General features: G+C 55.7%; 1 protein-coding gene across 1 annotated transcript in view; it reads right to left on the reverse strand.

Annotated features, from left to right (window-relative positions):
- Positions 1–11,077, reverse strand: part of wfdc2 (WAP four-disulfide core domain 2) — a 269,502-nt gene extending 258,425 nt beyond the window's left edge. Inside the window, exon 1 of the mRNA XM_068048456.1 lies at positions 10,899–11,077. Within this exon, the coding sequence (XP_067904557.1) occupies positions 10,899–11,034 (136 nt within the window). The 5' untranslated portion in view covers positions 11,035–11,077. The remainder of the gene's footprint in view (positions 1–10,898) is intronic.
- Positions 11,078–16,617: the final 5,540 nt, after the last annotated feature.

Here is a 16,617-nt window from a genome sequence, read left to right on the forward strand (position 1 = left end):
TGGGTGAACTCTGCAAGTGGATACTGTTGGAGGGAGAGGGGGAGGGGAGCAGGGGCAAATCTGCAAGTGGATACTGTTGGAGGGGTAGGGGGAGGGGATGGGGGAACTCTGCAAGTGGAAACTGTTGGAGGGAGGGGGGGAGGAGGGGGGCACGGGGAACTCTGCAAGTGGATACTGTTGGAGGGGGAGGAGGGGGAGGGGGGGAGGGGGAAATCTGCAAGTAGATACTGTTGGAGGGGGAGGCGGAGGAGGAGGGGGAGAGGGGGAAATCTGCAAGTGGAAACTGTTGGAGGGGCAGGAGGAGGGGGGAGGGGGTACTCTGCAAGTGGATACTGTTGGAGGGGGATGTAGAGGGGAGGGGGGCAGGGGGAACTCTGCAAGTGGTTACTGTTGGAGGGGCAGGAGGAGCTGGGTAGGGGGAACTCTGCAAGTGGATACTGTTGGAAGGGGAAGCGGGGGGCAGGGGGAACTCTGCATGTGGATACTGTTGGAGGGGGAGTTGGAGGAGGGCAGGGGGAGCTCTGCAAGTGGATACTGTTGGAGGGGGAGGAGGAAGGGGGCAGGGGGAACTCTGCAAGTGGATACTGTTGGAGGGGGGATGGGAGGGGGTGAGAGGGAACTCTGCAAGTGGATGCTGTTGGAGGGGGAGGAGGAGGGGGGGCAGGGGGAACTCTGCAAGTGGATACTGTTGGATGGGGATGTAGAGGGGAGGCGGGCAGGGGGAACTCTGCAAGTGGTTACTGTTGGAGGGGCAGGAGGAGCGGGGTAGGGGGAACTCTGCAAGTGGATACTGTTGGAGGGGTAAGAGGGGGGCAGGGGGAACTCTGCATGTGGATACTGTTGGAGGGGGAGTAGGAGGAGGGCAGGGGGAGCTCTGCAAGTGGATACTGTTGGAGGGGGAGGAGGAAGGGGGCAGGGGGAACTCTGCAAGTGGATACTGTTGGAGGGGGGATGGGAGGGGGTGAGAGGGAACTCTGCAAGTGGATGCTGTTGGAGGGGGAGTAGGAGGGGGGCAGGGGGAACTCTGCAAGTGGATACTGTTGGAGTGGGAGGGGGAGGGGGGCTGGGTGAACTCTGCAAGTGGATACTGTTGGAGGGGGGTGGTGGGGGCATGGGGAACTCTGCAAGTGTATCCTGTTGGAGGGGGAGGAGCAGGGGGTCAGGGGGAACTCTGCAAGTGGATACTGTTGGAAGGGGAGGGTGAGGGGAAGGGGGAATTCTGCAATTGGATACTGTTGGAGGGGGAAGGGGAGCGGGAGGGTTAGGGTGAGGGGAGGGGAAGGTGAAGGGGGAACTCTGCAAGTCGATACTGTTGGAGGGGGAGGAGGAGGGGGTCAGGGGGAACTCTGCAAGTGGATACTGTTGGAGGGGGAGGGGGAGTGGAACTGGGAGGCGGAGGGGGAGGGAGAACTCTGCAAGTGGATACTGTTGGAGGGGGAGGTGGAGGGGGGCAGGGGTAACTCTGCAAGTGTATATTTTTGATGGGGTAGGGGGAGGGGAAGGGGGAGCTCTGCAAGTGGATACTGTTGGAGGAGGAGGGGGAGGGGGGCTGGGTGAACTCTGCAAGTGGATACTGTTGGAGGGGGAGTGGGAGGGGGGCAGGGGCAAATCTGCAATTGGATAATGTTGGAGAAGTAGGGGGAGGGTGACGGGGCGTGGCAGGCGGAACTCTGCAAGTGGATACTGTTGGAGGGGGAGGGGGGCTGGGTGAACTCTGCAAGTGGATACTGTTGGAGGGAGAGGGGGAGGGGAGCAGGGGCAAATCTGCAAGTGGATACTGTTGGAGGGGTAGGGGGAGGGGATGGGGGAACTCTGCAAGTGGAAACTGTTGGAGGGAGGGGGGGAGGAGGGGGGCACGGGGAACTCTGCAAGTGGATACTGTTGGAGGGGGAGGAGGGGGAGGGGGGGAGGGGGAAATCTGCAAGTAGATACTGTTGGAGGGGGAGGCGGAGGAGGAGGGGGAGAGGGGGAAATCTGCAAGTGGAAACTGTTGGAGGGGCAGGAGGAGGGGGGAGGGGGTACTCTGCAAGTGGATACTGTTGGAGGGGGATGTAGAGGGGAGGGGGGCAGGGGGAACTCTGCAAGTGGTTACTGTTGGAGGGGCAGGAGGAGCTGGGTAGGGGGAACTCTGCAAGTGGATACTGTTGGAAGGGGAAGCGGGGGGCAGGGGGAACTCTGCATGTGGATACTGTTGGAGGGGGAGTTGGAGGAGGGCAGGGGGAGCTCTGCAAGTGGATACTGTTGGAGGGGGAGGAGGAAGGGGGCAGGGGGAACTCTGCAAGTGGATACTGTTGGAGGGGGGATGGGAGGGGGTGAGAGGGAACTCTGCAAGTGGATGCTGTTGGAGGGGGAGGAGGAGGGGGGGCAGGGGGAACTCTGCAAGTGGATACTGTTGGATGGGGATGTAGAGGGGAGGCGGGCAGGGGGAACTCTGCAAGTGGTTACTGTTGGAGGGGCAGGAGGAGCGGGGTAGGGGGAACTCTGCAAGTGGATACTGTTGGAGGGGTAAGAGGGGGGCAGGGGGAACTCTGCATGTGGATACTGTTGGAGGGGGAGTAGGAGGAGGGCAGGGGGAGCTCTGCAAGTGGATACTGTTGGAGGGGGAGGAGGAAGGGGGCAGGGGGAACTCTGCAAGTGGATACTGTTGGAGGGGGGATGGGAGGGGGTGAGAGGGAACTCTGCAAGTGGATGCTGTTGGAGGGGGAGTAGGAGGGGGGCAGGGGGAACTCTGCAAGTGGATACTGTTGGAGTGGGAGGGGGAGGGGGGCTGGGTGAACTCTGCAAGTGGATACTGTTGGAGGGGGGTGGTGGGGGCATGGGGAACTCTGCAAGTGTATCCTGTTGGAGGGGGAGGAGCAGGGGGTCAGGGGGAACTCTGCAAGTGGATACTGTTGGAAGGGGAGGGTGAGGGGAAGGGGGAATTCTGCAATTGGATACTGTTGGAGGGGGAAGGGGAGCGGGAGGGTTAGGGTGAGGGGAGGGGAAGGTGAAGGGGGAACTCTGCAAGTCGATACTGTTGGAGGGGGAGGAGGAGGGGGTCAGGGGGAACTCTGCAAGTGGATACTGTTGGAGGGGGAGGGGGAGTGGAACTGGGAGGCGGAGGGGGAGGGAGAACTCTGCAAGTGGATACTGTTGGAGGGGGAGGTGGAGGGGGGCAGGGGTAACTCTGCAAGTGTATATTTTTGGAGTGGGATGAGGAGGGGGCAAGGGGAATTCTGCAATTGGACAATGTTGGAGGGGGATGAGGAGGGGGGCAGGGGGAACTCTGCAAGTGGATACTGTTGGAGGGGGAGGAGGAGGGGGCAGGGGGAACTCTGCAAGTGGATACTGTTGGAGGGGGAGGAGGAGGAGGAGGGGGGGAGGGGGAAATCTGCAAGTGGATACTGTTGGAGGGGGAGGTGGAGGAGGAGGTGGAGAGGGGGAAATCTGCAAGTGGAAACTGTTGGAGGGGCAGGAGGAGGGGTGGAGGGGGAGGAGGAGAGGGGAGGGGGGAACTCTGCAAATGGATACTGTTGGAGGGGGATGTAGAGGGAAGGGGGGCAGGGGGAACTCTGCAAGTGGTTACTGTTGGAGGGGCAGGAGGAGCGGGGTAGGGGGAACTCTGCAAGTGGATACTGTTGGAGGGGGATGTAAAGGGAAGGGGGCAGGGGGAACTCTGCAAATGGTTACTGTTGGAGGGGCAGGAGGAGCGGGGTAGGGGGAACTCTGCAAGTGGATACTGTTGGAGGGGGAAGAGGGGGGCAGGGGGAAATCTGCATGTGGATACTGTTGGAGGGGGAGTAGGGGGAGGGCAGGGGGAACTCTGCAAGTGGATACTGTTGGAGGGGGAGGAGGAAGGGGGCAGGGGGAACTCTGCAAGTGGATACTGTTGGAGGGGGAGGAGGAAGGGGGCAGGGGGAACTCTGCAAGTGGATACTGTTGGAGGGGCTGGAGGAGGGGAAGGGGGAACTCTGCAAGTAGATACTGTTGGATAGGGAGGATGAAGGGGGCAGGGAAGAACTCTGCAAGTGGATACTGTTGGAGGTGGGGGGGAGGGGAAGGGGAACTCTGCAAGTGATTCTGTTGGAATAGGAGGGGCCAGGGGGAACTCTGCAAGTGGATACTGTTGGAGGTTGGGGGGGAGGGGAAGGGGGATCTCTGGAAGTGGATACTGTTGGAGGGGGAGGAGGAGGGGAAGGGGAAACTCTGCAAGTGATACTGTTGGAGGGGGAGGGGCCAGGGGCAACTCTGCAAGTAAATAATGTTGGATGGGGAGTGGGAGGGGCCAGGGGTAACTCTGGAAGTGGATACTGTTGGAGGGGGAGGAGGAAGGGGTCCGGGGGAACTCTGCAAGTGGATGCTGTTGGAGGAGGAGGGGGGCAGGGGGAACTCTGCAAGTGGATACTGTTGGAGGGGGAGGATGAGGGAGGCGGGGGGAACTCTGCAAGTGGATACTGTTGGAGGAGGAGGGGGAGGGGGGCAGGGGCAAATCTGCAAGCGGATATTTTTGATGGGGAAGGGGGAGGGGAAGGGGGAGCTCTGCAAGTGGATACTGTTGGAGGAGGAGGGGGAGGGGGGCTGGGTGAACTCTGCAAGTGGATACTGTTGGAGGGGGAGTGGGAGGGGGGCAGGGGCAAATCTGCAATTGGATAATGTTGGAGAAGTAGGGGGAGGGTGACGGGGCGTGGCAGGCGGAACTCTGCAAGTGGATACTGTTGGAGGGGGAGGGGGGCTGGGTGAACTCTGCAAGTGGATACTGTTGGAGGGAGAGGGGGAGGGGAGCAGGGGCAAATCTGCAAGTGGATACTGTTGGAGGGGTAGGGGGAGGGGATGGGGGAACTCTGCAAGTGGAAACTGTTGGAGGGAGGGGGGGAGGAGGGGGGCACGGGGAACTCTGCAAGTGGATACTGTTGGAGGGGGAGGAGGGGGAGGGGGGGAGGGGGAAATCTGCAAGTAGATACTGTTGGAGGGGGAGGCGGAGGAGGAGGGGGAGAGGGGGAAATCTGCAAGTGGAAACTGTTGGAGGGGCAGGAGGAGGGGGGAGGGGGTACTCTGCAAGTGGATACTGTTGGAGGGGGATGTAGAGGGGAGGGGGGCAGGGGGAACTCTGCAAGTGGTTACTGTTGGAGGGGCAGGAGGAGCTGGGTAGGGGGAACTCTGCAAGTGGATACTGTTGGAAGGGGAAGCGGGGGGCAGGGGGAACTCTGCATGTGGATACTGTTGGAGGGGGAGTTGGAGGAGGGCAGGGGGAGCTCTGCAAGTGGATACTGTTGGAGGGGGAGGAGGAAGGGGGCAGGGGGAACTCTGCAAGTGGATACTGTTGGAGGGGGGATGGGAGGGGGTGAGAGGGAACTCTGCAAGTGGATGCTGTTGGAGGGGGAGGAGGAGGGGGGGCAGGGGGAACTCTGCAAGTGGATACTGTTGGATGGGGATGTAGAGGGGAGGCGGGCAGGGGGAACTCTGCAAGTGGTTACTGTTGGAGGGGCAGGAGGAGCGGGGTAGGGGGAACTCTGCAAGTGGATACTGTTGGAGGGGTAAGAGGGGGGCAGGGGGAACTCTGCATGTGGATACTGTTGGAGGGGGAGTAGGAGGAGGGCAGGGGGAGCTCTGCAAGTGGATACTGTTGGAGGGGGAGGAGGAAGGGGGCAGGGGGAACTCTGCAAGTGGATACTGTTGGAGGGGGGATGGGAGGGGGTGAGAGGGAACTCTGCAAGTGGATGCTGTTGGAGGGGGAGTAGGAGGGGGGCAGGGGGAACTCTGCAAGTGGATACTGTTGGAGTGGGAGGGGGAGGGGGGCTGGGTGAACTCTGCAAGTGGATACTGTTGGAGGGGGGTGGTGGGGGCATGGGGAACTCTGCAAGTGTATCCTGTTGGAGGGGGAGGAGCAGGGGGTCAGGGGGAACTCTGCAAGTGGATACTGTTGGAAGGGGAGGGTGAGGGGAAGGGGGAATTCTGCAATTGGATACTGTTGGAGGGGGAAGGGGAGCGGGAGGGTTAGGGTGAGGGGAGGGGAAGGTGAAGGGGGAACTCTGCAAGTCGATACTGTTGGAGGGGGAGGAGGAGGGGGTCAGGGGGAACTCTGCAAGTGGATACTGTTGGAGGGGGAGGGGGAGTGGAACTGGGAGGCGGAGGGGGAGGGAGAACTCTGCAAGTGGATACTGTTGGAGGGGGAGGTGGAGGGGGGCAGGGGTAACTCTGCAAGTGTATATTTTTGGAGTGGGATGAGGAGGGGGCAAGGGGAATTCTGCAATTGGACAATGTTGGAGGGGGATGAGGAGGGGGGCAGGGGGAACTCTGCAAGTGGATACTGTTGGAGGGGGAGGAGGAGGGGGCAGGGGGAACTCTGCAAGTGGATACTGTTGGAGGGGGAGGAGGAGGAGGAGGGGGGGAGGGGGAAATCTGCAAGTGGATACTGTTGGAGGGGGAGGTGGAGGAGGAGGTGGAGAGGGGGAAATTTGCAAGTGGAAACTGTTGGAGGGGCAGGAGGAGGGGTGGAGGGGGAGGAGGAGAGGGGAGGGGGGAACTCTGCAAATGGATACTGTTGGAGGGGGATGTAGAGGGAAGGGGGGCAGGGGGAACTCTGCAAGTGGTTACTGTTGGAGGGGCAGGAGGAGCGGGGTAGGGTGAACTCTGCAAGTGGATACTGTTGTTGGGGGATGTAGAGGGAAGGGGGGCAGGGGGAACTCTGCAAGTGGTTACTGTTGGAGGGGGATGTAGAGGGAAGGGGGGCAGGGGGAACTCTGCAAGTGGTTACTGTTGGAGGGGCAGGAGGAGCGGGGTAGGGGGAACTCTGCAAGTGGATACTGTTGGAGGGGGATGTAAAGGGAAGGGGGCAGGGGGAACTCTGCAAATGGTTACTGTTGGAGGGGCAGGAGGAGCGGGGTAGGGGGAACTCTGCAAGTGGATACTGTTGGAGGGGGAAGAGGGGGGCAGGGGGAAATCTGCATGTGGATACTGTTGGAGGGGGAGTAGGGGGAGGGCAGGGGGAACTCTGCAAGTGGATACTGTTGGAGGGGGAGGAGGAAGGGGGCAGGGGGAACTCTGCAAGTGGATACTGTTGGAGGGGGAGGAGGAAGGGGGCAGGGGGAACTCTGCAAGTGGATACTGTTGGAGGGGCTGGAGGAGGGGAAGGGGGAACTCTGCAAGTAGATACTGTTGGATAGGGAGGATGAAGGGGGCAGGGAAGAACTCTGCAAGTGGATACTGTTGGAGGTGGGGGGGAGGGGAAGGGGAACTCTGCAAGTGATTCTGTTGGAATAGGAGGGGCCAGGGGGAACTCTGCAAGTGGATACTGTTGGAGGTTGGGGGGGAGGGGAAGGGGGATCTCTGGAAGTGGATACTGTTGGAGGGGGAGGAGGAGGGGAAGGGGAAACTCTGCAAGTGATACTGTTGGAGGGGGAGGGGCCAGGGGCAACTCTGCAAGTAAATAATGTTGGATGGGGAGTGGGAGGGGCCAGGGGTAACTCTGGAAGTGGATACTGTTGGAGGGGGAGGGGGGCAGGGGGAACTCTGCAAGTGGATACTGTTGGAGGGGGAGGGGAAGGGCAAGGGGAAGGGGGAACTCTGCAAGTGGATACTGTTGGAGGGGAAGGGGAACGGGGAGGGGAAGGTGTCGGAAGGGGGAACTCTGCAAGTAGATACTGTTGGACGGGAATGGGGAGGGAGGCAGGGGGATCTCTGCAAGTAGATACTGTTGGAGGGGGAGGAGGAGGGGGGCAGGGTGACCTCTGCAAGTAGATACTGTTGGAGGGGAAGGAGGGTGGGGGGCAGGGGGAACTCTGCACGTGGATACTGTTAGAGGGCGAGGGGAAGGGGGAGGGGAAGGGGGAACTCTGCAAGCAGATATGTTGGAGGGGGATGAGGAGGGGCGCAGGGGGACCTCTGCAAGTGGATACGGTTGGAGGAGGATGAGAAGGGGTGCAGGGGGAACTCTGCAAATGGATACGGTTGGAGGGGGAGGAGGAGGGGCTCAGGGGGAACTCTGCAAGTGGATACTGTTGGAGGGGGAGGAGGAGGGGGTCAGGCGGAACTCTGCAAGTGGATACTGTTGGAGGAGGAGGAGGAGGGGGTCAGGGGGAACTCTGCAAGTGGATACGGTTGGAGGAGGATGAGGAGGGGGTCAGGGGGAACTCTGCAAGTGGATACTGTTGGAGGGGGAGGAGGAGGGGGTCGGGGGAACTCTGCAAGTGGATACGGTTGGAGGGGGAGGAGGAGGGCATCAGGGGGAACTCTGCAAGTGGATACTGTTGGAGGAGGAGGAGGAGGGGGTCAGGTGGAACTCTGCAAGTGGATACTGTTGGAGGGGGAGGGGGAGGGGTCAGGGGGAACTCTGCAAGTGGATACTGTTGGAGGGGGAGCAGGAGGGGGAGGGGAAGTGGGAACTCTGCAAGTGGATACAGTTGGAGGGGGGTGGGGGGCAGGGGGAACTCTGCACGTGGATACTGTTAGAGGGCGAGGGGAAGGGGGAGGGGAAGGGGGAACTCTGCAAGCAGATATGTTGGAGGGGGATGAGGAGGGGTGCAGGGGGAACTCTGCAAGTGGATACGGTTGGAGGAGGAGGGGGTCGGGGGAACTCTGCAAGTGGATACGGTTGGAGGAGGATGAGGAGGGGGTCAGGGGGAACTCTGCAAGTGGATGAGGATGAGGAGGGGGTCAGGGGGAACTCTGCAAGTGGATACTGTTGGAGGGGGTCAGGGGGAACTCTGCAAGTTGATACTGTTGGCGGGGGACTAGGAGGGGAGCAGGGGGAACTCTGCAAGTGGATACTGTTGGAGGGGGAGGAGGAGGGGGTCAGGGGGAACTCTGCAAGTGGATACTGTTGGAGGGGGAGGGGGAGGGGTCAGGGGGAACTCTGCAAGTGGATACTGTTGGAGGGGGAGCAGGAGGGGGAGGGGAAGTGGGAACTCTGCAAGTGGATACAGTTGGAGGGGGAGGGGGGTGGGGGGCAGGGGGAACTCTGCACGTGGATACTGTTAGAGGGCGAGGGGAAGGGGAAGGGGGAGGGGAAGGGGGAACTCTGCAAGCAGATATGTTGGAGGGGGATGAGGAGGGGTGCAGGGGGAACTCTGCAAGTGGATACTGTTGGAGGGGGAGGAGGAGGGGGTCAGGCGGAACTCTGCAAGTGGATACTGTTGGAGGAGGAGGAGGAGGGGGTCGGGGGAACTCTGCAAGTGGATACGGTTGGAGGAGGATGAGGAGGGGGTCAGGGGGAACTCTGCAAGTGGATACTGTTGGAGGGGGAGGAGGAGGGGGTCAGGGGGAACTCTGCAAGTGGATACGGTTGGAGGGGGAGGAGGAGGGGGTCAGGGGGAACTCTGCAAGTGGATACTGTTGGAGGAGGAGGAGGAGGGGTCAGGGGGAACTCTGCAAGTGGATACGGTTGGAGAAGGATGAGGAGGGGGTCAGGGGGAACTCTGCAAGTGGATACTGTTGGAGGGGGTCAGGGGGAACTCTGCAAGTGGATACGGTTGGAGAAGGATGAGGAGGGGGTCAGGGGGAACTCTGCAAGTGGATACTGTTGGAGGGGGTCAGGGGGAACTCTGCAAGTTGATACTGTTGGAGGGGGACTAGGAGGGGAGCAGGGGGAACTCTGCAAGTGGATACTGTTGGAGGGGGAGGGGTCAGGGGGAACTCTGCAAGTGGATACTGTTGGAGGGGGAGCAGGAGGGGGAGGGGAAGTGGGAACTCTGCAAGTGGATACAGTTGGAGGGGGAGGGGGAGGGGAAGGGGAACTCTGCAAGTGGATACTGTTGGAGGGGGAGCAGGAGGGGGAGGGGAAGTGGGAACTCTGCAAGTGGATACTGTTGGAGGGGGAGGGGAAGTGGGAACTCTGCAAGTGGATACTGTTGGAGGGGGAGGGGTCAGGGGGAACTCTGCAAGTGGATACTGTTGGAGGGGGAGCAGGAGGGGGAGGGGAAGTGGGAACTCTGCAAGTGGATACAGTTGGAGGGGGAGGGGGAGGGGAAGGGGAACTCTGCAAGTGGATACTGTTGGAGGGGGAGCAGGAGGGGGAGGGGAAGTGGGAACTCTGCAAGTGGATACTGTTGGAGGGGGAGCAGGAGGGGGGGGAAGTGGGAACTCTGCAAGTGGATACAGTTGGAGGGGGAGGGGGAGGGGAAGGGGATCTCTGCAAGTGGATACAGTTGGAGGGGGAGGGGGAGGGGAAGGGGAACTCTGCTAGTGGATACTGTTGGAGGGGGAGGGGAAGTGGGAACTCTGCAAGTGGATACAGTTGGAGGATCAGGGGACATGGTTAATGACCTGCCAATTCCCACCCTGTCACATGATTGGGAGAGACGGCCGCCATCACTATGCTAAATGGCCGCATGGCTCATAATCGCGGCAGCATGGCCACAAACCTCACAGGTGGGACAACCACCATTTTGTTCTCAGTGACAGGAGAATAAAATCCAGCTCCTCGTGTGCAATGCCTATGGATTTACACACTGATATTTACTGTGTTGTGTTGGGTGAGGAGTCTTGATGCTAGGTGACGATAGAAGAATAGGGATTGTGCCATACAGCATATCCCAAGGCCCTTTACACATCCGGGTGCCCCGTCCAACTCTCTCGCAGCCACTCCCATCCCACCTGAGTAACGCACCATTGTAAACATCTCTGCCATTTTTGCTACATCTATCCGAACAAACCCCTTTCATAATTTAAAGACTTCTTCATGGTCGTCTCCACAGTCTTCTATGTTCTGCAGACAAGAGCCCCAGTCTGTTCAGTCTTTCATGATAGTTATAACCTCTCAGTTCTGGTATCTATCTAGTAAACCCTCTTAGTGCCTTTTTATGACATCGACTGTGAGTAAAGCTCTCTCAAATGTTTCTGAGATGCAGGCCACCTAAGTTCAAGTCTTTTGTTAAGTTTTTTCTCAACCATTTAAAGAGGAACAGAAAGTTCTGTACACTTACAAGCAGAGGTTGAATCGATCCACAGTAGCAGGGTGCTGAGGGTGAGGATGAGTAGGTATGGGGACCGTGCTCCCATGTCTGATAGTGAAGAAGCTGTACCGAGTGAGACTGCAGACACACAGAGGCTGAAACACATCTACAGCCAGACTGAGGGCCAGGGCAGATCTTGGCATTTTATATGTTCCTGGCATCCTCTCCTGGTCAGGACCATTACCATAATGAGGGCATTAATTGCATCAAAAATAGCCGGTTGCCAACATACCTGCATTCCGCAGGGTCCTAGTGTCCAATAGGTACAGATTTATATACTGACATTTTCTGTATTGAGTGGGGTGAGGTGTCTCGGTGCTGGGTGACAATAGAGGGTAGGGATTGTGATATCGGAACAGGAGTATGTCAGTCAGCCCCCCAAGTCTCTTCTGCCATTCCATTAGATCATGGTTGCTCTTTATCTTAATTCCATCTAACCACTTGGTCCAGTAACTCTTAATACCATCACCTAACAAAAATATATCAATCTTGCTCGAAACTTTCAATTGACCCCCTGGTCTGAAAAGTTTTTTGGAGGCGAGAGTTGCAGATTTCCACTGTCCTTTGTGTCAAGTGTTTCCTGACACCTGAATGGCGTAGTTCTAATTTTATTTTAAACCTCCTTGTTCTAGATACCCCCTACCAGAGGAAGTAGTTTCTCTCTATTTAAATTTGGTCAGTTATTTATGAAGCTACTGTATACTTAAGAGTGCATTCAAGTCGAAATCTCATGACGTTTTTGGATGTTTGTGAGTACAATCGCACATGTTATGGGATGCACATATCGTATTTAGCTTGGGGAGTCACTCCACGGTGCCTGCAGGAAGCTTGTATCTCCACATTAGACAGCTTACATTGGCTGAGGCCCTGGGGAGTCAAGATTGAGAAAGAGGGGAGGGCATATTGAACAAACCAGTCTGTGCAGTCTGTCAAGCCTCAAATGACAGCCTGCAATATGAACTCAGGTTTCTAGCGTGGAAAAGGGGCATAGAGGCAAGGGTCCCATCATTGGATGAAGCTGAAAAAAATGTGTCTATTGTTCTCCAGATGGGGACATTCCTGGCAATAAAGGAAGGGTGATATTTGTCCAAATCAGGATGATGTGTGACTTAGTGAGGGCCTTGGAGCCTTTGAACATCCATGAATTTCCATTGAAAAAAGGTTAGTTGACTGATTCAATGTGGATGACGGAGTGGAGGATGTTCTGGGCCATGAGATTACAGAACCTTATTGATTGCTTCCTCCATCCCATATCTCCCAATTAGATCATTACTACTGAAACATATCTTGAAAGTTGGAAGGTGAGACTTTGTCTTTACATTTAATGTACAGTAGGAAGTTCTTCCAGTGCCATTGGGTTGGGTAATGTCTGGGAAATACAGGTTGCTGGATATCAGATACAGGCAGATCCAACCCAGACTCCTGGCACTGAGTGAGATGTCACCCAGACTCCTGGGACTGAGTCAGACATCACCCAGACTCCTGGGACTGAGTCAGACGTCACCCAGACTCCTGGCACTGAGTCAGACATCACCCAGACTCCTGGCACTGAGTGAGATGTCACCCAGACTCCTGGGACTGAGTGAGATGTCACCCAGACTCCTGGGACTGAGTCAGACATCACCCAGACTCCTGGGACTGAGTCAGACGTCACCCAGACTCCTGGCACTGAGTCAGACATCACCCAGACTCCTGGCACTGAGTGAGATGTCACCCAGACTCCTGGGACTGAGTCAGACATCACCCAGACTCCTGGGACTGAGTCAGACGTCACCCAGACTCCTGGCACTGAGTCAGACATCACCCAGACTCCTGGCACTGAGTGAGATGTCACCCAGACTCCTGGGACTGAGTGAGATGTCACCCAGACTCCTGGGACTGAGTCAGACATCACCCAGACTCCTGGGACTGAGTCAGACATCACCCAGACTCCTGGCACTGAGTGAGATGTCACCCAGACTCCTGGGACGGAGTCAGACATCACCCAGACTCCTGGGACTGAGTCAGACATCACCCAGACTCCTGGGACTGAGTGAGATGTCACCCAGACTCCTGGGACTGAGTCAGACATCACCCAGACTCCTGGGACTGAGTGAGATGTCACCCAGACTCCTGGGACGGAGTCAGACATCACCCAGACTCCTGGGACTGAGTCAGACATCACCCAGACTCCTGGGACTGAGTGAGATGTCACCCAGACTCCTGGGACGGAGTCAGACATCACCCAGACTCCTGGCACTGAGTGAGATGTCACCCAGACTCCTGGGACGGAGTCAGACATCACCCAGACTCCTGGGACTGAGTCAGACGTCACCCAGACTCCTGGGACTGAGTCAGTCGTCACCCAGACTCCTGGCACTGAGTGAGATGTCACCCAGACTCCTGGGACGGAGTCAGACATCACCCAGACTCCTGGGACTGAGTCAGACGTCACCCAGACTCCTGGGACTGAGTCAGACATCACCCAGACTCCTGGGACTGAGTCAGACGTCACCCAGACTGCTGGGACTGAGTCAGACATCACCCAGACTCCTGGCACTGAGTGAGATGTCACCCAGACTCCTGGGACTGAGTCAGTCGTCACCCAGACTCCTGGGACTGAGTCAGACATCACCCAGATTCCTGGGACTGAGTCAGACATCACCCAGACTCCTGGGACTGAGTCAGACATCACCCAGACTCCTGGGACTGTGTCAGACGTCACCCAGACTCCTGGGACTGTGTCAGACGTCACCCAGACTGCTGGAATTGATTCTGACATCACCCAGAGTCCAAGCTGTGTATTTAAATGCATGATTTTATTGGGTGGATCAGTTGTGACCTTCCTCCTACCCCATGATGTTTGAACTGGGAGACTCGATGATGATGCCCCTGGTTGAAGGTCAGGTGTTGATGGTTGATCTTTCTGTTATTGGGGATGGTCTTTGATTAATATTTATTTCACATGAATATTACCTGCATCATTCCATCCAGGTCCAGATGATTCCTGTCTCCTGCTCTAGACTGGCCTGGGCCCTTTCATTATCAGAATGCCTGTGAATGGAGATGAGCATTGTGAAACTGACAGTGAACAGTTTCACTCCTGACCTGATGATGTAGTGAAGGTCATTGATGAGGCAGCTGAAGATGGTTTTTGAAGGGAGTCCTGCAGCAATGCACCGGGGCTTTGATGATTGGCCTCCATCAACCACAACCATGAACCTTTCCATCAAGCAGCTCGGTTACATGTCAGCTCATTGGCTCATTGACACCGGGACCTGAACCAGACAGGATTTGGCCTGACATGAAGTCACAACACAGGCCTGTGAGTCACTATGACCTGTGCTTTTGTGATTTAATTGATGGAGGAGGCAGTGAGACGTACTGTGGTGCTCAGAGAAACCACTGGACAGAGACAGAGAGTCAGGAAAGTGGGGCCGAGTCCCTCACCTCCTGTTCCTGGTTTGGTCACTAACATTTGTCGTGACTGCGCTCACACGTGCTCCCCCTGCAATGACCCGAGCCAGCCTGGATTTGATGGATCAGGTCATTGAAACTTACAGACACTCCCTGCATTGACCTTATGGCTGGAAGTTAAAGGGTAAAGGCGAGATAACCCAGAATGTTTGAGGGGATGCAGGGATTAGATTAGTTTATGTACATTGGGCTTGTTCTCACTGGAAGACCAATGGTTCAGATCTGGTATGACTGCTGTATTTAGGATTGTAAAGGAATTAGATAATGTACAACGTGACAAACTATTTCAGCTTGTTTAGAACAGGGGTTAGCAACGTGTCCATAGATGGACACCACATGGTTAAAAACTTTGAGGTCCGTGGTAATTTTAAATTCAGGGATGAGAAATTTCTGCCAAATGGTGGATTTCCGACATTGAGGTTTCAGAAATCTGCCATTGGCTTCTTTCTTTACCTGTTGAGTATTTATTTCAGATTTCCAGCATTCACAGTAGTTTGATTTTGTTCTAGTTAAAGACGCCGCTGAGGACTGATCAGCAGCATTAAAGATGGTGAATTGAATTCTAAACATTGGGTGAAGCTGGTTTGCCAGCACTAAAGATAACGGTGGTTGTTATAAGCATTGGCTGAAGAAGTCATGCCAATATTAAAAATGACAATGGACATTCATTTAGCAATGGCACAAAAATGCTTCTCTTTACCAGTTGAGGTCAGTAAACAGAGAGAAAACCTCAAAGAGGAGAGACACACAGAAGGGGGCCACAGAGAGATGGGTGGGGAGGAGGTGACACAGCGAGGAGGGAAGAGAGAGATAGAGGGGAGAGAGAGAGGGGGACAAAGAGGGGGAAGAGATGGGGAAGAGGAATGGACACAGAGAAGGGAGAGAGAGAGGGGAAGAGGGGAGCAGGTGGAAGAAAGAGAGGGGGGAGAGATGGACACAGAGGGGGAAAGAGAGAGGAGAGAAAGAGATCTATTCAAATTCTCCTCATCGCTATATCAAGTGTGCGGGCAGTCATTGACTAATTTGAAAGGATAAACAATGCTAGGTATCTCACTAAATAGGGAGAAAGGTGTTTTAAATCAGACTGTGTTCTTATGCCATTAGATTGACTATAATCTTCATATACAGATTAATTGCCCCAGGTCCGTGGCTGAGTCAATAATTTTGTCAATGTCTGTGGTGTAACATGTTGCTGCCTATCTCTGATCTACAACAATAAACCCAGAGGCTGCGGCCTGCACATAACAGCATAAATTCAAAATTAATCTGGAAAATTTATTTCAGTGAGCAAGTTATCAATCCATAGAGAGACAGTGGAAACAGTTAGCGTTCATTTGTTTGAATAGAATTAGATGGATTTCTTTCAGGAAATAATATTTTGGGACATGTCACGTGGTGAGTAATGTACATTATAATTAATTTAGTAGTTTTGCGGTCGATTAATTTAATTGTGCGGGCCCTTTAAATCCCTTTGCATGGCTGAACATGCACAGTAATTTAAAGGGGCCGAATCATTCTCAGGAATTTTCGGAATTGCAGTTTAGAGGGAATGTTGGTGATGAGTGTAGACTGCTTGGGAGGAACAAGTGAATTGGGACTTATGATTCTTAAAGCTCTCCACTATTGGCGCTTTCCTTGCCTCATGTCCACGTCTGTTCTCAACTAATTGATGGAGATTGATCACAATGATCAGTCAACCACTCCATTATTGTAGCATCACGTGACTAACAGGATGGAAGAAATTGGACTAGATGGGCTTCAGTCTTTTTGCCTATAGAATCCTACATTCCTAAGTGCTAAGAGCCTATTCACTACTGTTTACATATAGAGTCAGACATAGCCCAGACACCTGGGAATGAGTGAGACGTCACGCAGACTGCTGGGACTGAGTCAGACATCACCCAGACACCTGGGACTGAGTGAGACGTCACGCAGACTGCTGGGACTGAGTCAGACATAGCCCAGACACCTGGGACTGAGTGAGACGTCACGCAGACTGCTGGGACTGAGTCAGACATCACCCAGACTCCTGGGACTGAGTCAGACATCATCCCAGACACTTGGGACTGAGTGAGACATCACGCAGACTCCTGGGACTGAGTCAGTCATCACCCAGACTCCTGGGACTGAGTCAGACGTCACCCAGACTGCTGGAATTGATTCTGACATCACCCAGAGTCCAAGCTGTGCATTTAAATGCATGATTTTATTGGGTGGATCAGTTGTGACCTTC

This window comes from Heterodontus francisci, chromosome 16 (assembly GCF_036365525.1).
Source record: "Heterodontus francisci isolate sHetFra1 chromosome 16, sHetFra1.hap1, whole genome shotgun sequence".
Lineage (NCBI taxonomy): Eukaryota > Metazoa > Chordata > Chondrichthyes > Heterodontiformes > Heterodontidae > Heterodontus > Heterodontus francisci.